Raw genomic sequence first — 25,941 nt, forward strand, 5'->3', positions numbered from 1 at the left:
AACAGACAAGTTGCTGTCCTTTTGTTCTTCAGTCTAGTTGTGGAGGACGTTGCTTCACTGGCCCATGTTGGTATTATCATTGCGCTCTTCCTGGCTGAGGCAGTCAGTCGCCGGCCATTGGATGGCTACTCACGGCAGCTCATGGCCACTCATGGCAGCCCAGCTCCAGGTTGAGCTGTTGTTCACCATCTTAGCTGTAGAGGGCACAGTATCACTGGTCCATGTGAGAACTGAACCGGCGCTGCTACTTAGTGCTCGCGCTCCCAAGCCAAGTCTTAACCAACTGAGCCACTTGGCCGGCCCCCTACTTCCTATATTTTCTTCTAGGAGTTTTATGGTTTCAGATTTTACATTTAAGTCTTTAATCCATTTTGAATTTGTTCTCATATATGGCGTGAGGAGGGGGTCTAGCTTCATTTTTTTGCATGTGTCAGTCCAGTTTTCCCAGCACCATTTATTGAATAGACTGTCTTTACCCCAATGTATAGTCTTGCTTCCATTGTCATAGATTCAATGACCATATAGGTATGGATTTATTTCTAGGTTCTCTATTCTGTTCCAATGATCTACGTGTGTTTTTATGTCAGTGCCATGCTGTTTTGATTACTATAGACTTGTAGTATGATTTGATGTCAGGTAGTGTGATAACTCCCACTTTGTTCTTATCTCTCAAGACTGCCATGGCTATTTAGGGTCTTTTATGGTTTGATATAAATTTTAGGATCATATGTTCTATTTCTGTTAAAAACGTCATTGGTAGTTTGATAGGAATTGCATAAAATCTATATATTGCCTTAGGTAGTATAGACATTTTAACTGTATTAATTCTCCCCATCCAATGAGCATGGTATGTGTTTCCATTTATTTATATCTTCTTTAATTGCTCTCTTTTTAAGTGTTTTATAGTTTTTGAAACAATTGTAAATGGGATTGTTTTAATTTCTCCTTCTGATAATTTATTATTGGTGTATAATTTATCAGGGGTTTTTGATACAAATAACCATTCCTTAAAACACTGTCTTTGGCTTCTGGGACACCACTCCCATTTTCCCCCTTCCTTACTGGTCATTACTTTTCAAGTCTCATTTGCTGGTTCTGCCTCATTTCCCCAACCGCTAAAAGTTAGAGTAACCCAGGGCCTGGACCTTTGTTTTTCTACACTTAGGTGGCTATTAGGCATCTCAAATAAACTCCTGATTGCTTTTTCTCTTAAACCTCTCACAGTCTTCCCCAGGGAGTAAATGGTAACTTCTTTCTTCCCCTTTCTCCAACCTTGCAGTCCCCCTCGATTCCTCCCTTTCTCTCACGCCATCCATCAGTTAGTGGCTCTCTTTTATATTCAGAACATGACCACTTCCTGCCTCTCCCGTCTTCAGCATCCGATCCCAGCCACCACTATTTCCTAACCGGGTTACTATGATCGCCTCCTACCTGGTCTCCTTGCTCCACCCTTGCCCCTAGTCTGTGCTCCACACAGCAGCCAGAGGGGTCCTTTTAACAAGTAGGTCAAAGTGCATCAATCCCCTGGACAAAACACCTGGGCTGCTGGGATAGTATGTTTGCAAAATGGCCACTCTGACGTCCCTCTCGGTGTCCACCCTCCTATGCTAATTCTGGGCTTGGCTGGGTGACTCACTTTGGCCAAGGGGACAGTGCAGCCATGAAGCAAACAGAGGCTTGGAAAGTGCTTGTTCACTGGGACTGGTCCTGTGGTGTTGCTGGGAGCACCACCATGTGTACAAACTCGGGTTAGCCTCCAGGAGGGTGAGTGGTCATGTGGAACCAAGCCCCAACCATTCCAGCTGTTCCAGATGAGTGAGACCGAACTAGTTCATGGCCAAAGTGCAAGCCTAGTCCAGAAGAGAAATATAGCCAACCTAGAGAATCTCGAAAAATAATAAATGTTTGTTCTCCTAAGGCACCAAATGTGGGGGTGGCAGTGTATCAGTTAGCCTTTGCTTTTGCTGGTACACTGCCTGTTTCGCTCAGAATAGAAGCCAAGGTCCTAACATAGCCTACAAGATCTGCCCCCTACCCCAATCTCACGACACCTCTCTTACAACCGCCTTGTTATTCCTCATATCCAGTGTTATCCTGCCTCAGGGTCTTTGCACTTTCTGTTCTCTGTGCCTACAATGTTCTTTCCTTGCAGATCTGCATGGCTTGCTCCCTCATGTCCTTCTTATCTCTGCTCACATGCCACCATGTCAACGAGAACTTCCCTTCCTGCTCTAATAACATACTCCTGGCACCCCATCCATCCTCCTTACCCTACTTTATTTTTCCCACTAGTCCTTATCACCTGACATATGCGTTAAACATTTATTCGTTGTCTACCACACCCCTCACACACACACATAGGAGACACAATTTATGGTCTAAAAAGGGCAGAATTGTCTGCTTGCTCATCGCCATAGCCCCGGCACTTACAATACTGCCTGGAATTTGTTATCACCAGGGAAATGATGGAAGTAGTTGTACTTCTGCCAAATTTGGCGTGCAGGTCTATCACCTGGAGTATTTCTAGGGGCTAAGGTGGGAAAGTGGCAACTGAGCTCCCTACTGGAACACAGCACCTCTAATGCAGGTGGGGTCCCCATCGCACCCACAACCTAGAAAACATTCCAACGAGTACAATTAAGTGTTCAGGGACAGCAGCCGGAAGCTGGCTTGCCGCTGGCCAATGCCCTCCCCTCCCTTTCTTCTCATCCTTTCCCCAACAGTCTGTAACACCAGTTTGTCAGATCATTTGATTGTTCACCAAATGGCTGGGAAGACACAAGAACTCCAAGAAAGTATTATCAGCATAGAAATTTATTTGAATTCAAAATAATATGGTTCTATTTAGAATACTGTAATAATTATCTAAAGCAAACATCATCATTGGTTCTGAAATAGGTCTAAAGATGTCATTCTTTTAAAGTCAAAAATATGTACTAAGAATGTACAAGGAAGCAAAAATATAAAAAAACAGGTTTGCTGAGTACTGGGAATCATTAAAAGATGGACAGACTAAGACACCGTAACGGAGTCCAAATTATAAACCATGCATCAAGGAGTGCTCTCACTTTATTAATCCCCTGGAAAATAAATCAGTAACGTGAAAGTACCACCACTTGGTTAACAGGACAAACTTCCCGAGGGACACAGGTAGTCATTCACCACACCTCGCCTTCCTCTAATTCCTTTCCTCACACTGATTTCTTTTTTTTCCTTCAAAATTGGTTTCATCCTGTTGAAAAATATTTGGTTTTATTTGTAAAGTGAAGAAAATAACATCCTGATTGAAGATGACCAAGGATCAAATTTTTGAAAAAGGTCAATTAGCTAGTTAGCAGAGACCATCGATGGCTGGCAGAAAAAAATTTCAGATAACGTATGTTCGCTAAAAAGATAAAAAGAATAAGCAGGTAAAAATGGGTGGAAAACCCTAGGGTTTTCTGTGACCTAGACAATCAAAAGCAGACAGGTGACTTTTGATTAAACTCATTTACTTGTGGAGTGAGCTACCCGGAGGCTCAAGAGAAGAGTCTGGTTTCCAGCAGTGTCCACGGCCCCAGTGCAAGCTCAGAAGTTCTCCTCCTCTCGGAGAAACTGGAACACAGACGAGAAGTCTTTCTTTGAGTAGCCCTTTGCGCACATCATCCTGTAGATCTGATGGGCTTGACTGCCCAGGGGGATGGGGCTCTTTGTGTTGGTAGCAGAGTCTTGTGCTAATCCCAGATCCTAAATCAAACAAGGGTGGGAGGGACACATTGAGACCGGTAAGTAAGGCTCGCTTGGGAACTGTGGCTCCTAATGCTTTTGTTTCAAAGAAAAAATGGAATCTGAAAAAATAAGATACGAGCACTGTGGTACATTATATATTTTTATAAGTGCATTCATATAACTGCAAAAGGGCTCCAGACTGAAACTCTTGATTTCTGAATGTCCTGTCTACTCCTCCACCCTCCACCACACCTTTTTGTTATATTCTGACTTTGCACAAGGGTTACTATACAGGTGAGATCACACAAATGCTTTTTCCAAGCTGCAGGAGCCTGTAAGCCTAAGCCAAACCCCACTGTGGAATTACTGAGTATCTAGTCAATCTCTTTTTCAACAAATATTTAGCAACTACTATATGCTGGGGACCGTTCTTAGTGCTGGCGATATAGTTATGATAAAAACCAAGTCACTGTTCTCATGAAGCTTACTGTCCAGTGGGGAAGATACACAATACAAATACGAAAATCTCAGACAATGATGAGCGCTATGAAGAAAAATAAAGCAGGGGGAGGGGTTAGAAAGTGATGGATAACAAGGAGAGGGGTGGAAGTCAGAGTTCTGACAGATGAAATGTTTAGGCCAAGACACTGACTGGAGATCTGAGTGTAAGGGAGGTAGTGGGCACTTTGGAGAGCTGGTGGAAGGGAATTTCACGCAGAAGGAACAGCAACGGAAGGGCCGTGCCCTGGGACACAGCTTGGAGATTCAAAAAATAGAAGGCCAATGAGCCTGAATTCGAGCGAAGGGGCAGGGAGGAAAATGAGCCGGGGATGCGCAGAAGTGGAACACGAAGATTCAATATGTTCATGTTTTATTGTTTAAGTGCAGCAGGATAATCATCTTCACCACAACCCTTTAACATCTCATAGATCTAATGCTTCATTCTACAAGTTTCAGAAAACTTACGTCTGTTTGAAAATAGATAAAGATAATAGTATAAATCTCTTAGAGTTAAACTGTTGCTAATGGCTATCCACTACCATAAAAATGGAATCTTGTCCAAACTTGAACTATCAGGGGTAGATGGAAGACAACGAAGGTATGGATGACTGAAACGCTATTCTACATATTTTGTTTTATTTGTGATTTTATAAGAGCTGCAAACAAGTGACAAGACAAACTAGATTTTCTTCTTAGCGTTACCATTCTCATTTCTCCCACCAATGAAAAAGTTGGTAAGTGATGAAAGGGTAAGACAAAAAGGTGAGAAATATTTCTACTCTTTGAAAAGCGACCTTGATAACTGAGTAGTTACTGATACCATCCACTCAAAGAAGAAAATCGCTCAAAGGAAAAACAAGCAAAGGTTAAAGGATGAATTAAATTCTAGTGTCTTGAACATGTATGATGCCACAGGTACAAACGTAATTTTGTGTTTGTATGATTTTCATATGTAAACTCATAAATTTGGAAAATCTACTTAACCTTAAACTCTTCTATAGTTTCCACTAAAAAGCACATTTATTACCCTCACACTTAACAAATGTGACGGGGATATTATGGCTTATGTGCAGGCAAGCAGGCAGGCTTCTTTTGCCGACACTGTTTTGCAGCACATCGGTAAGATGCTTTTATTTAAAAATGACAGCGAGACAATCTACATAGAAAGACTGCCGTTAACATTTAACTTAGTAATATAACTTGAATACAAGAATTCAGAGTAAACATAACATACTGAGGAGAAGACAATACTATCTAGAAAAAGAAATCTACTAAGAGTTTTTCAAAGGGGCAAGTAAATATGATCCCAAGTAAGAGGGAATAAAACCAAAACAAGGAAACTGAAAGTTTGGTGGCTGTTACCTTAAAGGATGGGCGGTCTGAAAAGGGAAAGGTGATTGGTCTACAAAAGCCTGAGTAGCTGTCAATCCTCAAATGGCAGAAAAAGAAGGCATCCTTTGAAGCTTACGATACATAATTTAAAATAAATGAATATCCTACTTCACTAGTCAAAATATTTACAAACTCATGAGCTTGGTGGGAATCAAGAAGAAATATAAAAGAACTGCAAAATGATTTCAACAAATTAATGGAGGGCCAAGCTGTTATGCTTTACAAGGAGACAGGTGTACCAGGGGCATGCCAGGCGTGGTCAGGACTGCCCACACGGTGTTCCTCAGTGCCCATCACAAACCGATGGGTAGGTTTCGTATTGATCATGTTCTGATTATATACACACAATATGTTAGAATTTGTGATGCTAAGACCTAAAAGTAAACATACAAGCCCCTACTTCAACGGTCTGTCAGCATCATATCCCCCAGCACAAGGACATTTAATGGCAGTTGAGCAAAACATCTCTTAGTACGTAAAGACTCGGTCTGCCCAAGTAGGTACATTTACTTTAATTATTGTAGCATTGATGGGGATTTCTTTAATCTCTATTAATTTCTCTGTGCAAATCTAGTTGGCTATGTGCTCTTGCTAATAGCTTTCGGAGGTAATGAAAGATTTCTCAAAGTTCCTTTTTAAGTACTTTCATTCTAAGCAAAATTAAGAAGTCTTCCTCTTTATAAGGGAAATGACAACTCCATTTCATAAAGGAAAAGAGAATACTATATAATAAAAACAAAAGAACAGGGCCGGCTGAGTGGCTCAGTTGGTTAAGAGCTCGCTCAAGAGTTTGAGCTCTGAGTAACAGCAGTTTGATTCCCGGCCCAAGCTGAGCTGCCGCTGAGCTGCCAACAGGCAGGATGGCTCAGCTAAAAAACAAAACAAAACAAAAACAAAAGAACAGTAGCATCCATATGTTTTAGTACTGCACTGTCTTCTATTAGTCTAAAGAGCTATCTTTTATTGTCAAGGAAATAGTTTTACAGGAAGGACCTTTACAATGAAAGTGGCAGATACTTCCTGGGCAGAAACAGTGGTGAAGGTGACTAAAGAAAATGTGTCCAGCAGGGTCGAGGACAGCTATGGCGGAGAGTACCAAAACGAAGCCAGCACTGCAGAAGACGGGGAGGACACGCAACCCCACCCACTTGGATCAGAAACCTCTACTTCTTACTACACTTTACTGTTAGCTGTTTCCTCTGTTTGAGCCCTTGGCAGCATTTTAAGAAGCAAACAAGCTAACAGGTCACAGCTCCCTTCATACATAAAGGAAGCTGGGCATGTGACTCTTTCCTTCTTCCACGTGTCCTAATAAATCACCCTGCAGTGGCGATGAGACCAATACCCGCAGAAGATACTATTTAATAAGAGCCTCACAGCGCCATTATAAAAGCCTGTATGGAGGACATGCAAACCTAACTACAAGATCCAGATTGGCATAGAAATAAATATTTTCTGAAATGAAACACGAGGAAAACCAAAACTACAGAACAAGAAACACAGAAACAAAATAAGCAACATCAAACATTGCTTCATCCAATAAATATTTAAAGTGTGCTGACAATGTGCCGGGGAACGTGCCAGAGGCTGGAGTGGAGGGGAAGGCAGGCTGTCCAGGCGCAGGGAGCGGCAAGCAGCGGGGAGGCTTGCACGAGAGAGAGAACAAGAGGACAAGAGCTGAAATGGGTCAGCATGGCCGAAGCAGAGAGGGGCACGGGGAGGCAAGGCGGAGCTGGGGAGGCGAGCTAAGGCCAAATCGCCGAGGGCCTTCTGAGACAACTGGCGGAGATGGACTCTAATCTACAAGGAAGAAAGAGGCTACAGAGAAAGAACGACATCATCGGGCTATTACATGTTAGGAAGCCCACTCTTTTCCATGTGTGGAAAATGAATGAGAAAAGATTAGGACGAAAGGCAAGGAGACCAGCTAAGGCCTGATGTATAATCCATACGAGGCTTGGCCAAGGTGCTGGCAGTGGCAGAGGAGAAAGTGGGTGAACAAGGCACAGCCAAGAAGTAGAATGGACAGCAGGCCACGGGGAATGAAGGAGAGTAAGCGGAGTATGGTGTCCAGTTCTATGCATTATGACTTTTGTAATCAGGAGGGAAAAGTCAATTGCGGGAGGAGGGAAATCAGCTCTATGCAGAAACCTGAAAGTCTGTTCAGCTATAAAATATTTCCTGAAGTTGTGATCACAAATGAGAGGAGGCCAACAATTTGATTTTCAAATGACCTTATGCATAAATACATACATATTCTTAAAGCAGGAAGATGTACAATACTTAGAAATCTAGTATCGTGAAAAAGATCGTCTCTTCTTTTGTGGTGTGTACATCCAATGTCAATACATTATCAGCCGTCAGAAAATTCCTACTGCTTCCACTCTAAGGACTTGGTAAGTTAATGTAAATTTATAACAAAGACCAAAACTTTACCAGCTCATATTATAAACAAACCCTAGCACAAAAGAAAAATCCCAGCCCTTCATCTCATCCAAAAGGCCAGGAATAAAAACGAACAAGATAAGGATCTTTAGGCTAAATTTTAGCTCTTTTCCAGTGAGTCAGTGAAATCATTATTTTAGTCATCTTGCCTTCTAAGATAGACATGTTTTGTTAAAAGGGGAGGGGGTGGAGATGGCAGAGGGGGTGGGGGAGGGGGAGGGGGAGAAGGGAAGGGGAGTCAGACCATTCAACATTTCCCCCCTTTCTCTTGGGGAGTCCCTGCATTTACCTTAGCCATGAGTGTTGTTCCGAATCCACCCTGATAGTTATTAGCCGAGGGAACTCCATCCATCACCCCAGGTACAGGATTGTAAGTATCACTTGACCAACACCGTCCTGAGCTCATATTTAGGATTTTAGCCAATAGTTTTGGGTCAAGCCCTAACCTGTCAAAGGTCAACAAAAAGAAGTGTTAAATGTCAACATGTACAAGTCATGCTTGACTTATTTCCGTATGAGGATGCTCTACCTGCTCTCTCCATTTATTGTATGTCTTCAAAAATCAAAGCAGATTGATGAGAGTGAAGAATCCAATCTTAAATGATAAGACAGTAAATGCTAGTGATGAAACCATTCTGAGCCAGAACATTCTGCATGGAGAAAAAGCCTGCACTACCCTACTTTTAAGAAATGATACATAATTGCATAAAAGTGTTGCTGGCTTATCACACACCCGGGTTTTCTAGTCTTTTGGACATTATGCATTTATGTGTCATAAGAACCTTAAACCAATATGATGACCTAAATCCTACATTCTTTATTCACAAATGACATATTTCAGAAAGAAATACTGACAGATAAACTATGTGTCATGGGAGTCCCTGTGGATGCATTTATATGTCTGTTTATTCTTTTAGCTTTTATGAGAATAACTACAAGGGATGAGCCATGAGCAGTACAACGAGCTTAAGAGAAGTCATCATTAGAAAAGAAGACAGTCTAGCTGCAAACTTTTCCTTATTTATTAAATCTCCATTAGATAATCTTGCTTATGTAGCAAGTCTGCAGAGTTGTGACATATGCTATCTATTCAGAGACATGCATTATAGTTCTGGGTCAACTGCTGATAAGGTTACTGATCCTGATAAAACAAAGCTTGCCCAAGCGGAAACATCATTTGTTCTATCACTGAGCTGATGGCATAAACGGCTGTTCAATGTGGACCCAGAAAAAAAATAGAATCAAAATGCTATATTACTTTGTTTCTAAGTATCTTAATGCAGATTGGGAGGCAGCTTTGCTAAGTATCACTGAATCAAGTTTCAAATAAAACTTGCTGCTTTTTCCTAAAACCAATCTCTTCCAAAATAAAAAAAAAGAGAGACTGAAAAGAGACACACATTTATGTTAAACAAATTGTGCATTTTGGCATCATCTGAATATCATGACAGTAAACATTTTTGCAATGCTAAGACGGGGGCTAGGACTAATAGCCAGGATATGTATGGACTTATCATGGAATACAACTGTTATGTAAGCAAGCTTTCAAGGAATAGCTGTGGTTCAAGGAATACTGTATGACATGGCCCAATGCACTGAATTCACCATATAAATTCATATGGTGGGCCATATTATAATAAGGGGTTTTTACTAAGGATTATAACAGATACAGATCCCATCTAAACTGGCTATCATACATTCTGTTCAACTGTAGACTGCAGGAAAAAAAACCAACAGTTTCATTCATTCTTTTATAAAGATCCAAGTTTGTTTGTTACATGTATAGTTTGCTACTGATGCTTTTTTTCCCCTTTTAAATAAAATTAGGCTATCAGTCTGCTGTTATACCAGATGACTTAGGAAAAGAAAAAGCCAGTGTGCTTAGGGAATCATTGTGAAAAGCAAAACCACAAATTAACAATTAGTGAATTTGCTGTAATTGCAAATATGTTCTCTAGGCCCAAATGTTCAAGACTGTGTGTGTTTCATGAGCAGGGGATATTTTTAAAGACACAAAACATCGCTTTTTCCTACCATTTAAAATATAATTTAGGGGCTTCCTAATTTAGATTTTCTTTTCAAATGGTTTATCACATTTGAAGCAGCAGTCAGTCCCCTTTTGATAATCTACCAGATTATACTCAACAGTACCTCACAAAAGTCTTTATTGCTAAAGATATTCATTTTCTGTTTATAATACTGAAATGGAGAGCAAAGTGTATTATCCTTTGTAAAGCCCTAAATTTCATTTTTCTTGAAAGTTCAAGGAAAAATCCTGGCACTGATATATGGAATCCTTTTGGGTGAACATATTACTATTTAGAAGAATCCTGAGGGGCACACGAAACGAGGTGGCGGTTGTTACGTGCTCACTTTTCAATCTGATGCTTCCCCACTGCGTTGATTCCCTTTAGGAGATGGCTACTCCCTGCTTTTCCTCCCCCGCCTGCCCCCCGCTCCCACCAGACAGCAAACAGCAAAGTGTATCATTAAAAAGAGCAAGTTAGAAGTGTTTTGCATTTCATCTTTTTGAGGATTCTTTCACTGGCACATATATAACTGACAGTTAAAATTAGACATGATATTAAAATCCGTTACTGAAGTCCTCTGCCTTCCAACGTGCCCAAGGCTTGTAATGGTCTGAAACCAGCTAGAATACACAGTAATTGTCATTCAGAGAGTCTATCCTAGAACGTCATGCTTCACTGGAGAAGACTGAGTTTCCATCTGAAATCAACAAATTAATCCAAGACAGGTATCTGAAAGGGCAAGTTTAATAGGAAGCAGCTACTGGGCTCTCAACCATGATAAAATGTTATTGCTGCTTCCCTGTAAATTGGCCGGGAACATATGATACTTTCTGCATAAGAGCCCCATTGCTGTTCAGGAGATATACAGCTCAAGCCATCAAAAGGATGACAGTCTGTCAGTCCCCATAATAACTTGCCACTGGATGTGGTTCGAGAGTGCACGCGTGCATGCATGTGGCTTTACAATTGCTGGAATGTTCTCTGATATAAACAGAGAATGAATTCATTGCTCTGACTGCATATATAATGCAACTCAAATAAGCGTCACTGTGTCAAATCTATTCAGCCTTAATACACAAGAATTTTAAACGAACTATTGGGAAAAGTAAAAATGATGCATAAACTGTAAAAAAATTAAAGAGAATCCAAACATTTGCCTATAACCAAGGCTTTTAAGGGCCAAAAAACTTTGTTCACTTTATATTCTAAGTATCTATGATGTCTGGTTTTACATAAGAACAAAGCAAATGATGTCACTAAACTGAAATGATTATATCACAGGAACTGCTCTGGAAATGAGACACCTAAGACCATGTCAATGTTAGTCAATCACTCAGTTATGCCCCAGTGCTCACACAGGTGTGCTGGGAGCCAAGGAGACCACCGGAAAGAAGCTAAGAGGCTGTGCCTGCCCTCCAGGAGGGGGCCAGTTCAGACACACACCAGATACCTTTCACCCGAGGCAGAAGTGCGTCCTCTCTCCCCTCTCCTCTCCTCATCCATCTGACACATCTTCACTGAGCGCCTACTATGTGTCAAATATGTGAAGATATGGCAATGAGTGGACAAAGCCATCGCCCTTCATAGAGCTTACATTCTAGGTGGGAAGGCAGGTTATATATACAGAGGGTGCCAAAAAGATATGTATACATTTTAAGAAAGGAAGAAACTGTATTAAAATTGTAATACTTTATACCAATAACAAAAGATGAATACAAGTCACGTTTGACTTCTGCAATTACAAGAGGTGCCCAAAGTGGTTACCATCAGTGAAATTTTTTTTTTTTTAAAGATTCATTTTTGTTTTTGTTTTTAGCTGAGCCATCCTGCCACCTGTTGGCAGCTCAGCAGCTGCTCAGCTCGGGTGGGACTCGAACTGCTGTTGCTCAGAGCTCAAACTCTTGAGCGAGCTCTTAACCAACTGAGCCACTCAGCCGGCCCTAGCCATCAGTGAAATTTTAATACCGTATTTTCCTTTCTTAAAATGTGTATGCATTTTTGGGGCACCGCGTGCGCGCGCGCATGCATAATGCCAGCTAGAGAGAAGTTATGAGGAAAAAACATTAAAGCACAATTCAATTCAAATACTAACCACCACCGCCACCAAACCAATCACTACCATGTACTGAGCACCTACTGTGTGCCAGGATCTGTTTTTAAAAGATTTACATGGATTAACTCATTTAACTTTCACAACAACCCTATGGATAGATACTATTATTTCTGTCATTTTACAGATGAGAAAAGCTTGAGTCTATGGCAGAGCTGGGATACAGGCATCGACAGACACCCGAACTCTCACCATCCCGTCTCAGTGGGTCATGTGGGTGGTGAACTTAACAGCCGATCAGCCAATATGACGACATTTTATCAGTTTATCAAGGAATACGGTCCAACTTTTATTAGAACCCTTTGCCATTTCTTCTTTCTGTTAGGGTATATAGCTCAGAGGTTCAGTCATCACCTAAATAAGAAGGCAGCATCTTCTAAGGGCAGTAACCAAGAAACTCAAATTATGCATGTGGGAAAGTTTTCACGTGAATCTCCTTCCAGAAAAGTTCAGCTGTTAAGTAAGCTTTTGGTGGAAGAAGACAATATGGTTGTTGATGGAGGGGCCTGGGCCCTGGCTGGTAACACAAATAACTTCTTATACCACCAATATGGGAAAAAAAGAAAAACAAAAAAAAAACAGTTCCTGGTGGAGCAAAAATAAAAACAAAACGCCAAAACGTTACCGAACACATTACTATGTTGTTCCTCTATGATGCACAGGGACAGAAGCTCTCTGATGCAACCAAGGCTCTTTCTGGGCCATAAAACTACGTTTCGAGTCCTAGCTAGAACCCAATTAGAAGGTAGAAGGGTCTATAAAAAAGAATCCCAAAATATGTTGTATACCAATATTTTTTGTGGTTTACTTTTTTATAGCACTTTAAAATTTCACTAACATCCATAAAGACTCTGTAAAAGATCATAGGGTCAACTAATAGTTTTAAATTGTAAGATTTTATTCTTCCATTTTTAGAAAAACAGAAAAACATCAGTGTTCTGGAAAAAAAAACACTGACTTATGAGAATGAAATTAATCAGAAATGATCACTTCATAGGAACAGGTGACTCAATTTGTAAATGTTGATGTTAATGCTCTAAAAAATTTTCGCTCCGGACTGAGCAGAATACAAATGTGGCTGAGCCACTTTGATACTGCACAACTTCGTGAATTTACTACTCGGGAATTTATGCTTGCTGATGCCAATTTTCTCTTTCACCTTGCAAAGCTCAATAAATTGTGGCCGCGTTCTATACTCTATTAGAGAACAATCCTGTCATTTTAAACCATGTCTGTAAACCATGCAGAAAAGACAATAGCAGAAGCAATAATTTTTAGGACTTTCAAATACCTGAGAATCTTTGTAAGATAAACCGATAAAATCCTAATGCTATGAAAATAAGCAATTCATTAATAAATCTGAAGCACCAGAAACGTATAAATCATTGTAATGGTAAAGTACAACTAGTGAGTTCCTGCTTTGTGTTCAGGCATTATATATATAGATATGTATTACACTGTATTTACATATATATCAGGAACAGTAATGTATATATAGTTTTGGAACAATTAAACATTTAAAAGTTTCATATTTCTAAATACTGTTTTATCATAGTGAGTCAAGGCCAACAGTAAGAGAAAAACCTATTTATTGCTTCTGCTTTTAACTTTCTATTTGGAATTTTATGACTTTCAGTTTTCTCTTTAATAACCCCACTCTAGTAGCCAATGTATACATTTCAATGTATACATTTTATTCAATACATTTGATTCGACTGATTTTCATACTATTCTTTCTTGGCTGGTGTCTGGAGTTGGACTTCCACAAGCACTTACCATATAAAAACTTCATTTCAGAATGGCAAATCATCATCTAATAAGAGTCTTGCTAGACAAATTATTTGAAGAAAGCTAGAGGATGCATCACTGTGCCTATAGAACATCCTAATCCAGGGATGCACATGGTAAGAAGCAGAATATAAACTAAACTGACAAAGATAAAGAGGGAAATTTCAGTAGAGTAAAACCTTGGTTCATCTAGGCTTTTATTTTTTTACTATATCTTCTTTTATATCCAGAAAAATGAAGGTAAAATTCTAAACATGCATATGCATGCTAATGCTCTAATCTTATCGTCAACACCAGTTAATTTTGTGTGCAATTTTGGTTCCAGAAATTTACATTTTCTTCTTCTATGAAATTGGTCTAGAGGATGAATATGAAAACAAGTTACTGGTAACCAGTTTTTCAATTATGATAAGTGACCCACAGTCTAACACCAGCTACAATACAGACATAACCCTGAACAGCTTCCTATATACATATACTACCAGTTTTATTCAGGCTTTGTACAGATAGGCTAAGCTTACCATCGTACAGACATTCAATTTTAAAATGTAAATGGTACAGGATATTGATAAACCAATTAGCGCTGATGCAAAGCAAATTCCTCTTTTATCTCAATTACAACATGACAACTTAATAGGTCAAGATAGTTTAACATCTGAGACAAGGGCAATTCAATAAAACAACAGCATCTTGATATGGTAATTAAGAGGAAATGTGAATCCATTACTGTGTTTTAAAAAATATCTCAAGTACTTTGGCTCTTTTTATTGCTTTTATCAAAAGCTGTGATGAAACACTACTTTGATCTGTGACATATTTGTTAAGGAGTTTTGGAAAGTGTGCAAAAAAAACACACCTGAATAAAGCATCTTGCTCATTAAGCATTTCTAAAGTAAGAAATATATATTTATTATATTCATGAAATACAAAACATTAAAAAATTAATTAGGTGATTAATCATATGTAGCATTCCTAACCCAAAAAATTAAAGGCTAAAATTAAGACATTAACCTTACGCGTTCTAAAGGATGATCATCATTATACGAAAAACAGAATTCCTGAATCACTTTAAGCAAAGTATGAACGCCATTTTATTTTAATGGAAAGATATATCCTTAATGAAAAGTGACGAAGCCACAGCCAAGTTAAAATGAAAGAGTTATGCACAGGAGTTGCAGCTTTATGAATACCATCCAGTTTATCTAGGGAATAAGCTACCAAGAGTCCTTTTAGTGTAGATTTTGGGGACTATGTTTAAAATAGATACATAAAACCAGTCACGTGGTAGCATAACACTTGCATTCACTATACATTAAAACCACGTTTTATACAAATTTGACCTACATTGCCAAAGTATGTTTAAATTTTATAGTAAAAGTGTTTCTTGCATTTCAACATAATAGAAGAAATGGAGCTCCCACATAAAAAGGATAATGTAACTTCCAATCTACAGCGCAATACATTTTATGACTATGGCAAAGAATATTCATGCTCTCCAGGGTCCCATTGGTCGTCAAATAAGCAAAGTCTATTAAAGTTCAATAATGAAGGACTTTCAAAACGTTCCTGGATTAACTCATTTATCTCTCATGAACATTTTTTTCCGACATCAGAAAATCAAATAGGAAAGCTCATAAAAATTGTTAGTACTTGAAAGAGTACTATTCCACAAACCTGATTCCCAGATTCATAGCTTCGGCGGTTCCAATCATACTAATAGCTAACAGCATGTTGTTGCAGATCTTTGCTGCCTGAAAAGAAATTGAGTACATATTAAGTACCTTTATTTTCAAGGTATAACTCACCCAATTCCACATGCTTCTTTGTAAGAGCATCCAGCAGTTGATTCTCAAATGGGGAAAGGAAGGTGGGGTGCGTGCCTCCCTCTGTGCCTCACATGCTCGCCCAGAGCGGGGCTGTGGGTGGGGGTGGGGGTGTCTCTCCCACTAGGAAGGAACCCCGCAGTTGTGACTCAGCTCTTGCGGGTTCAGAGCCATAGGAAGTGCTGACCCATATGACACAACTGCTCTTTACGGGATGGGGCTTACATTCTAACTGGGGAGATGGGAGGAACACACTGAATGAAAAGGCAATGAACAAACAAAAACAATTAAGTGGTGAACTGTATGGTAGAGGCTATAAGATAGAGACAATAGGAGTTCAATGAAACAAGATCACTGACGGCAGGAGAGGAGAGGAAGTGGAACCGGAAACCATTTCTCAGAAGGCCAGGCAGAATTTAAATAGGCAAGAGAGAGGGTGGCGGTCGTTGTCGTTGGATGGGATGTTTCCTCTGCTGCACCCCCTCTTCTCTTCCTGCCCCCCTCTCCCTTCGCGCCGCCCACCTGCAGGAAGGGTGGCCCCCAGCAGATGTATTACTCAGACATGTACTTCGACGAGAACTATGAGTACTCATTGGAGTACTCGTTGAAGTAACGGCATGTCATGTTACCCAGAGAGCTTTCCAAACAAGCACCCAAAACCCATCTGGTGTCTGAAGAGCAGTGGAGGAGACTCGGTGTCCAACAGGGTCTAGGAGGGTTCATTACGTGACTCATGAGCCAGGACCACATATTCTTCTCTTTAGTGACCCCTTCCAAAGATCACCACAAATGAAGTATATCTGGGGATTCTCAATTACATCATTTTTAAAAATTTAAGCATATGTGTATCTAAGGTAGTGTTCAGTGAATACCTGAAAAATGTACAAGTCATTCATCCGTACCTGAGCATGAGCTGTATTCGTCACAGCAAGAGCTCAGTTAGATGCAGCTCCAAGTGGGTTGCTATACGGTGTTCAAGATCAAATTTCTACTAGTCAGTTTTTCTCTTAATGTAAGTGCCTATTTGGCTTTACCTGTTACTTTTGTTAAATAAAGTTTGTATGTTGTATTTAAAAAAAATAAAAATAAACAGGCAGGGGAGAGAAAGGAGGAGAGCAGGGGAAAAGGTAAATAAATATGTAAGAGAAATTAAATAGCATGAGATGTTTCTGAGAACTGTTAAGCAAACTAACTCATGCATATATTTTAAGGAATGGTGAGAAATCTGACAGTTAAGACTGGGGCAAGAGCTATGAAAGCTAGGGAGGGTGGAGAGTTAAAATCTGACGTGATACGAAAGAGGGATCTACTCCAAGTTTCAGAAAGGAGAAGTACGAGGACGATATAAGCATCTTGACGGAGTTGGTCTTGGTTACAGTGTCGGGCAGAGCGATGAACCTGACATCCAGAGACCCATTAGGCCCTCTGAGCTGTAACTGAGGTGTGAGATAACGAGAGAAAGGCTGGATCAGGTCATGTGTGGAATGGACAAGACAGTCAACAAGGGGAGCCACTGAAGCCAAAATCCACAGACCTTGGAGACTGACTGGACAAGGGAGTGGAGACAATAGACATGTCTAAGATAATACCAAAGTCTTGAATAAGATCAAGAGGGTGCCAGTGACCAGGACAAAGCATTAAGAGGAGTGTGTGGTGTGAGGTGTGTGTCTTGGGTGGAAGAGGCATCTATAATAGTTTGATTTCAGAGTTCTGAATTGTCATTTGCCTCTATCTGACAAGAAAGTTGATATACCATATTTCTAAATGAAAATTTAGTTTTCAAGAAAAAGATTAAAGTGCATAGATTACTTCTACCTAACTACTGCAAACAGCTGTAGCAAGTAATTACAAAATTAGAAGGAAGATGATAGCAACTTAGACAGCATGAGCACTATAAATAGAAGCAGTTTTAAGGATGATTTCAGTGCTCACTGGGATGATAGGTCAAAATCGGAATGATGGAACTTGATATCTTTTTTTCTAAGTGAATTGGTTGATGTTTGTTTAATTCCAACAGGAATGTATGAACATTAATTTATTCCAAATTAAGAAAATCTGAGCAAAGAATCCATGGGTTGAACAGAGGAAGGAGGAATAAGAACATGGTCAGGAAAGAGCCAATTTCACACCATCAAAGTCAGGGTCTTTAATGAGGAAATGTTACCTGCCCGGTCCCAACAGCTCCGCAATACACCACATTGGAGCCCATGCATCCCAACAACTCTTGGGCAGCAGCAAATTCTTCTTCAACTCCTCCCACCATAAACGTGAGGTTCCCAGACCGAGCAGCTCCCACACCTGAACGGTTGGAGGGTAAACAGACAGTAAAATTAGAGAAAAATCCCCAAACCAAATGAAAATATCTTGCTTCCAAATTATATTTGTTACATGTCAGGCATATGTAAGCTACTCTAAATTTCTCCTGGAATATGTTGATAATTGAGTATCATACAGGTTAATCATAAATCAAAAGGGATATAGAGATTCAGTCAAACTCTCAATTCACCTTAAAATGTTTTGGTACAATAGGTATGAGAATTTGAAGTGTGAATGTTATTATTTCCATGCATCTCTTACTCTCCTAAGAAACTTACTCAGTAATAGAAAGTATATGAGGGCCAGCTGAGTGGCTCAGTTGGTTAAGAGCTCGCTCAAGAGTGTGAGCTCTGGGCAAAAGGGTTGCCGGTTCGATTCCCAGCCCGAGCTGAGCTTCCAACAGCTGCCAACAGGTGGCAGGATGGCTCAACTAAAACAAACAAACAAAAAAACAAACAAACAAAAAAGTCTATGAAAATAGTCACCTGTGCCCTGGCCAGCAGGGGGGCAGCCAGAGGGACCTACTGCCTGAGTTTGGATCTGGGGTCTCGGGCTCACTTGCTTGCTGTCCACATACTACCTACAGATCAGAGCCACAAAGAGAGAGACCGGCTCTTTCTCCATAAAAAAGTAGGCCTTTCAGTAAGATTCTTTTGTAAGATAAAGAAAATGGTTGCTTACTTAGGCTGATTATTGTGATGTGCACTTTCCAATATTATTTGATTTTTCTTTTCCCTCCTGCCATACACCTTCTAGGCAATTCATTCCTGGTGATATGAGCAGGGAGAAGAAATAAACTTGAACGATGCTCTGGCCACTCTTTAGCATCTTTTAACAAAAGTTTGATGCATGTTCATTAATTGAAATGATTGAAGAAACAATCTTTCTACTTTAGCACAGAAAATATGGCCTAGACTTATCCTAAAAAGGGGAGGGGGAAACTTCATTCATCTAAATTTTTATTAACTACAAAATAAAACCAAAAGTATTATTACTGTTGTTAGTATGGAATCTTAATTCATAATTTTTGAGTTAAATTTTGTTATTCAAAACCAGTAAAGTATGTGGTAAAGCTACATTAGTACAATTTTTGCCTTTATAACTTGTTTTATAATACAGCTAGGAATAAAGAAACTCTAATTGTCTGTACTATGGATCAAATCAGGCTATTAGAATAGACAGCTGCGAGTAATGGCCTACTTTTGAATTTAATTTATTCAATGAAATACACAGTTTTTATACATAAAAAGCCCAAGTGAGGAGAGCACTATTTCATTCAAATTGTGAATATTTTGGAATTGCCAAATGAAGTAACCTTTCTATTTTACAGTTCATACTATTTTTAACTAATTATTAAAAGCAAAAACATTCAGCATTATGTTAGCCAAACAATTTTGGAAGAAGTGCCCACATGTTATGAAAACCTGAGATGCTCACTCATATGGTTCAATTACATTATTTCATAATATTTTCAGACACACTTTGGAATTGACTATGTACAAAAACCCAATTATAACAAATGCTTTTAATTAGCCAATTTGTGTCATTTGAACCTTCTGATAATGTTGAAGTTTAAGTGACTGTCATTTTCTTAGCTTCTAATTTGTTTCACCAAGATGGTAGATCATTAATGTTTTACAATTATTGTTCTCAATTTCTATAGCCAATTTTATTCAAACCACATAACCATCCTTACTTCTAATCCTGTTGATCTGACCTAGAGAAATTAAGTAGACGATGTAAGTCAAAGCTTACAAACAAATCCAACACTATCCATCATAGGTCAATAGCTTTGTATCTAGATTACAGACTGCTGAATAGCTTCAGAGAGTCATTTATTAAAAGAAAAATTAATGCTGACAATGGTTCTCAGCTGGTTAATCTTTTGACAGGTGTACTTTCTCACTTGTTCAAACACATATTTCAAAAAGAAGAAATAAGTTACTTAAGCAAGAGAAGACCACAAAAGAAAGAATAATTTATTTTTTAATTCAGAGGTCTGAATTTCCACTCTTTCTTGCTCTCAATGTGATGGTATAATTATTTCTGACTTGATCATAACCTACATTCCAATGTAAGGGTCCGACTAAACTGAGTCATTCTAAAGTTCTGGCATTCCTTGGGGTCAAATCCTAGCTTTCCGTGTCCTCTAACCATATAACATTATCAAGCCTAGTCCCAGTGCAAAAGCAAAGTTAAGACCTAAATTATACTAAAGTAAATGTAACCATTTTGAGCTTAGGAAATAACATCTAGAAAGCTGGAACTCTAGAGCTGTGTAAGACAGCTTATGGGTTTCAGAAAATGTTATATATATTTTGATGTATACACATAATAATAAATAGATTACACTGCCATGCCATTTTAATTCAAGTCTGCTTCCCAAAATAGAAAAAACATGGAATACACACTCAGGTAGCTGCTAGAATATTGGGAGAAGTATTTATTTTATCTTATATTTAATAATTGTGTATACAAAACCAAAATATATCCCGTGCTTAATTCTATTACAGCATTACTATACCTTATTAAAATCTCTGATTTTCTTACCTGATTCCTCCATTACACTATAAGCTCTTACAAGGTCAGCACTGGGGTCTTGTTTATGTCAGCATTCCCTTTAGCTGTCATGGTACATGATACATTCAATAGATGGTTGTTCAGTCAGTAACTTTCTGAGCATGGTAGGAGTAAAGGATCCAGGACTATCTGGTTTGGGGATGTGCCACTTGTAGATGTTATTTTAAACAAATTACTTAACTTCTCTGAGTCCCGGTGTATAAAATGGGAAAAGCATTAATAACTTCTTCATAGAGTGGCTGTGAATATATGAACATATGTTGTAAAATATAAAATGCTATTTAAATGTAAGGCCTTACCACTTTATGAGTTTGTGAAGCAGGCGTTTTATCTTACCTCGTATATAATGCCTCAAGTCCTTTCCTATTTGGTTATCTAAGCCACTGACTCCTCTAGGATAATTTTAGCCTCTCTGGCTAAATATCAGCTGGCTCGAGCTGAACCTATTAACAGCGGAAGCAGGCTGGCCCAGATTAAAACACACTAAAGTGGTCCGTAGCCAGTGATGTTTTAAGAATACAGGGAAGACCTCTTGAAAAACCTTTCAATGGCAGCACAGCGTATGAGAAAGTGACAGGAATGCTGTTGCATTGCTTCGGTTTTATTCACTCAACAAAATTAGCCTCCTAAGAATCAAGCCCTGTGGTAAGCCCTGGGGTTACGGAGGAATATCGTATGTCCCTGCTCCTAAGTTACACACTTGTGACCCAACCACTTCTGTCCTTATCCATCACTACCGCCCTGACCTGATGAGCCACCCCTGCCGCCTGGATGACTGCAGTAGCCTCCTACTGCTCTCCTTTCAGTTCTTGCCTCCACAGTCTATCTCCATACAGTAGTCCCAAGATCCTTTTACTAAATCTAGTTCCCTATTCTCACGCCTCCGAGCGCTTCCCACCCCCTCAGCATAAAATCGAAGTCTCACAAAGCCGGACACGATGTGGCTGTCTCTCCTATCTCATGTCATTCCACTCTCGTCAACGCTCTGTGCTTTCCAGCCCCCTGGCCTCCTTCCCGAAACAGGTCAAATGCATTCCCATCTCAAAGCCTTGCACTTGCTGTTCCTTTTGCCTGGAATGTTCCTTCCCTACATATTCATGACTTGTTCCTTTCACTTTAGTCAGGATTCTTCTCAAAATTCACCTCTTCAGGGAGGCCTCCTGAGCAAGCTAACCATCTGCAATGGCACCCCATCACTCTCCATCTCCTTCTCCTGCTTTAATTTTATTCACAGCATTTCTTACCACCTGTTTATTTTAATGCCTGTATTTGCTTGTTTCTGGTCTGTATTCCCCAAGTGAAAATTAGCTCCACGAAAGTATGTCACACTGTCTGGGACATAAGAGATGCTCAGTGAATACAGTATTTGTGCAAAGAAAGAGAGAGAGAAGGAGGCAATGACGGAGGGAAGAGCAAAGAAATGAATGACTCGAGTACCGTGCGATAGCTGCTCTCATAGAGACACACTCGAGACGCCAAGGATGACAGGCAAAGCATCTGTCATTCTAGCAAGTCACTAAGTGCTCATTGACCTAACTTTTTCATCTATAAAGTGAGATGATTAAACAAGATTATCACTGAATTACTTTTGAAATGCTATAATGTGGGTTTTACAAGTTTACATGCATCCACTTTTCCACATTTATCTTAGTAATATACAAAACCAAGGTTATTTCATCATATACAAATAATATAAAAATACTTCCAAATCAGGGAAGAGTTAGAAAATGAATTTTTCTCATGTAACTACATTAATGAAATCGAACAAGCCTAAACGCTTGTGGTTGCCTTTAGTGCTTTAACACTTTCCTGTGCTGATGTCTCCAATGCTTCTCTCCCATGACCACAGAATCAGAAAAACTGAATTCACTGTACAAACAAATAAAAAGGCAAATGCCCAAACCATTCAAACTGGGAGGCTGACTACCCACCTCGCTTTAAAATGATAGACATCTATAATTTCTCTTGGTAGTCTGTTTCCATTTCAATCAACCTCATAGTGGAGAAACACTTCAAATTTAATTTAAGTCTCTAAGTCAGCACCCCCAACCTCTCTTTTAAAAAAACGTATCATAGGAAGCCTCCATTTTTCAGTGGTTCTCAACTCTGGGAATGAGGAAGAAACAGTCCTTGCTCTCAGGAGTTTGAAATTTAGTGTTTGTAATGGAGGGGGATGAAAGGGGGAAGGTGAGAGACAGAGGAGAAAGTGTGTCTATGGAGACGGGAGAAGAGATCAGGCAAACGCACAATTATAAATAAACAGATGCATGCTATAGAAGAGGTATAAATATAGTTGTACAAAGGTTCAAAAGAAGGAAATACCATCAACAAGTATCTACTGAGTGTCTTCAACAATTTTCTAGATCTTTGTGTGAAGTGTAAAGATTCAAGGAGTAGGACTATTTTCTGAATCAAAAATCAGAGCCTGTTTTCTGGTATTAGGAGAATATCTGAAATACAACTATTCCAGAAAGTTCAAATGTAAGGTCATGGTGGATATAAAACACAGTCTTTGCCCTCCAAAGGTCTAAAATATAATTAGGGAAAAGAGACACATGCAGCCAGAGGTGAAGCAAATACCAAAAGGTAGCATCATATACCAAGTGTTGGTGGATGAGGACAATTGCCACCAAATCCTGATTCTCCCTTTCCTTCCATTTTTCATCCTCCATCATTGAAAGAAGAGTGAATTCTCAGAAAGAGAAAGGGTGAAAAAGGAAACAAGACATTGTTCTCAGAGAGTAATGGTCTTGCTGTCAACTTGTGAAAACTTTGGTAAGAATATCGGTATTCTGAAGCCATTTGCAAATTGCATTCATAGCAGTTTAAAATAACATCAACCGAGCAAATAATTTCTTATGTTTTACATACAGACACTGAGGTCTGCCTCTTATCTACATGCACATAATACTTGAGCTCTCTTCGCAAAAGATTTGAGCTTGCTCATTAGAAGAAAACAATCAGAAAAGTGAAAATCAGAATGAAGAACAACGAAAATGAAACCATAAGATTTGACAATAAATTTCAACTATGGATCTGAGTAAGTCAGAAGCCAGGGAACCAGTATTTAGGAAAGGAGTAAAGCAGCCTCAAGGAAAACATAACTTTTCCTTGAACTGAGTTACATGTTTAAAAAAATTCTCATTCAGAACTTTATGCAGGAGACAGTAAATGAAGTAATGGACAATGTTCCTCATGTTTTTACATCAAAAGCAGTGATAATTTTTTCAAAGTAAACTGAGTTAAAAATCAGTTCTTGCTCTATATTCTGTTCTGGCTAATCTTAGCCTTGTAACTGTAATACACATTAATATTAACATTAATCACTTCATTCTAATATTTATGCTTATTCTTGGCAGTTTTATTTGATAGAACAAAACAGGCTTAAGTCTCAAATGATACATCAACAGGAACATAACCAGCAGCTGAAGACATTATTCACTATTACTCACCATTTCTATAGAGTCTCACAGTCCCTATTTTTTCCATTAAGTAAAAGTTATTCTTGGGCCGGCCGAGCGTGGGCACGTTGGTTAAGAGCTGGCTTGGGACGCCAGAGGGCCCCGGTTCGGATCCCACATATGAGGGCCAGTGACACTGCCCTCCACAGCTAAGATGCTGAACAACAGCTCAACCTGCAGCTGGGCTGCCGTGAGTCGCCGGCGACGGCGTGGGCTGCAGCCCCTGTGGCAGTGGGTTGCCATGGGCTACCGTGTGTAGCCAGCAGCCAGCGTGAGTGGCCAGCAGTCCCCGTAAGCAGCCGTCCAGAGGCCGGTGACTGATCTGCCTCACCCGGGAAGAGCGCAATGATGGTGCCAACTTGGGCCAGTGAAGCAACGTCCTCCACAACTAGACTGAAGAACAAAAGGACAACAACTGGTCTGTTTCCCTTCCCCCAATTCCCCAGCACTGTGCCCATCCCCCAATTCCCCAATAAAAATCTTAAAAAAAAAAAAGTTATTCTTTCTGCAGTATTTGCATGTTTACGTTTCAGCAAAAAGGAGAACTACATGACTTACTGTATCTTTCCTTTGTCTTGAGTGGTAGGAAGCAATAACTTTCTCTTTCATCTCCTTCAATGGCTTTTGACTTTTTAATTTTTATTTTTCTTGTCAGTGAACTCTAACCACTACTCTGGTTTTCTCATCTACCCCCTGCGACAAAACCACCATGCTATGCATACTGAAAACAGCTGACAGTGCCTGGAACGTGCAATGAATCTTCCTGCATCCGTGCCTCTCCTGGGCTGTTCCCATATGAAATTTCCTTCCCTTCCTTCTTTGCCTGGCTAACTATGCTTATCTTTCATGACTTCACTCATGTCAACTCTGAACAGTAGTTCATGACCATGACTCCTTTTGTCTATTCTTGTAACATTCCAAATAGTGATATCTCTAACAAAGCACTTATACTCCTCTAATCAATGATTTCTCTGGTGTTTCCTGGACAAGAGCGATTTAAATCTTAGCACCCAGCACACAGCATGTGTCTGAGAAATGTTCACTGTGTTTTTAGGAGGTAGACAGAGAAGAAATCAATGATTAATAAAATGACCAAGAATACTAATTAAGACTAAGTAAGACAATGTTTCCTAGCTTATCAAAATAGCTCAACTTTGGAGTGGCATGACTGTCCACATGTGATAATGGCATTTTCCTTATGGCTGCATAAACATGCACGAGCAGAAGTGCACACGTATGAAGACATTATTACGAAGATTTTAAAAATGAGAACATGTGATCGGAGTTAAGAGACCTGGAATGAAGATCACACCACTTGGACAAGTCATAACACCTCTCAATCTTGATTCCTCCATCTGAAAATGGTGATAAAAACAGTTGCCATGCTTACTTTGCAGCTTAAATGAAAGAATACATTGGAAAGATATTTTACACAGTTATTATACAATGCTATAAAAAATTTAAATAGAACAACAAGTAAATCTACTCAGCTTAAACATGTCAAGGTCTTTGGCCTAACAGTAGCAAAGAACTGAAATTTGGAAGTCAGTCTTACTGAGAAGCTGAACCAAGAGTTGTGACAGAAAAGCCATTATGCAAGTGTTGATAACTTAGAATAGACCATTCACGAGTCAGAAATAAGATCATTTCCAATTCTCTGACTACTGGAAAGAGGCCTTCAAATCCAGAGAGGGAAGAGATAGAAATCTAAAATGTACATTCAAATTAGATATGTCTTTAATACTATAAAAATCGTCACCAAAGCACTCTCACTGATATATAGCAAA

General features: G+C 39.5%; 1 protein-coding gene across 1 annotated transcript in view; it reads right to left on the reverse strand.

Moving 5' to 3' along the window:
- Window positions 1-2,796: 2,796 nt before the first annotated feature.
- Window positions 2,797-25,941, reverse strand: part of HIBADH (3-hydroxyisobutyrate dehydrogenase) — a 91,895-nt gene continuing 68,750 nt past the window's right edge. Inside the window, exons 5-8 of the mRNA XM_019639949.1 lie at window positions 17,962-18,095; window positions 15,649-15,725; window positions 8,336-8,492; window positions 2,797-3,726 (exon numbers count right to left, since the gene is read on the reverse strand). Of these exons, the coding sequence (XP_019495494.1) occupies window positions 3,568-3,726; window positions 8,336-8,492; window positions 15,649-15,725; window positions 17,962-18,095 (527 nt within the window). The 3' untranslated portion in view covers window positions 2,797-3,567. The remainder of the gene's footprint in view (window positions 3,727-8,335; window positions 8,493-15,648; window positions 15,726-17,961; window positions 18,096-25,941) is intronic.

Source organism: Hipposideros armiger, unplaced genomic scaffold, assembly GCF_001890085.2.
Source record: "Hipposideros armiger isolate ML-2016 unplaced genomic scaffold, ASM189008v1 scaffold_47, whole genome shotgun sequence".
Classification (NCBI taxonomy): domain Eukaryota; kingdom Metazoa; phylum Chordata; class Mammalia; order Chiroptera; family Hipposideridae; genus Hipposideros; species Hipposideros armiger.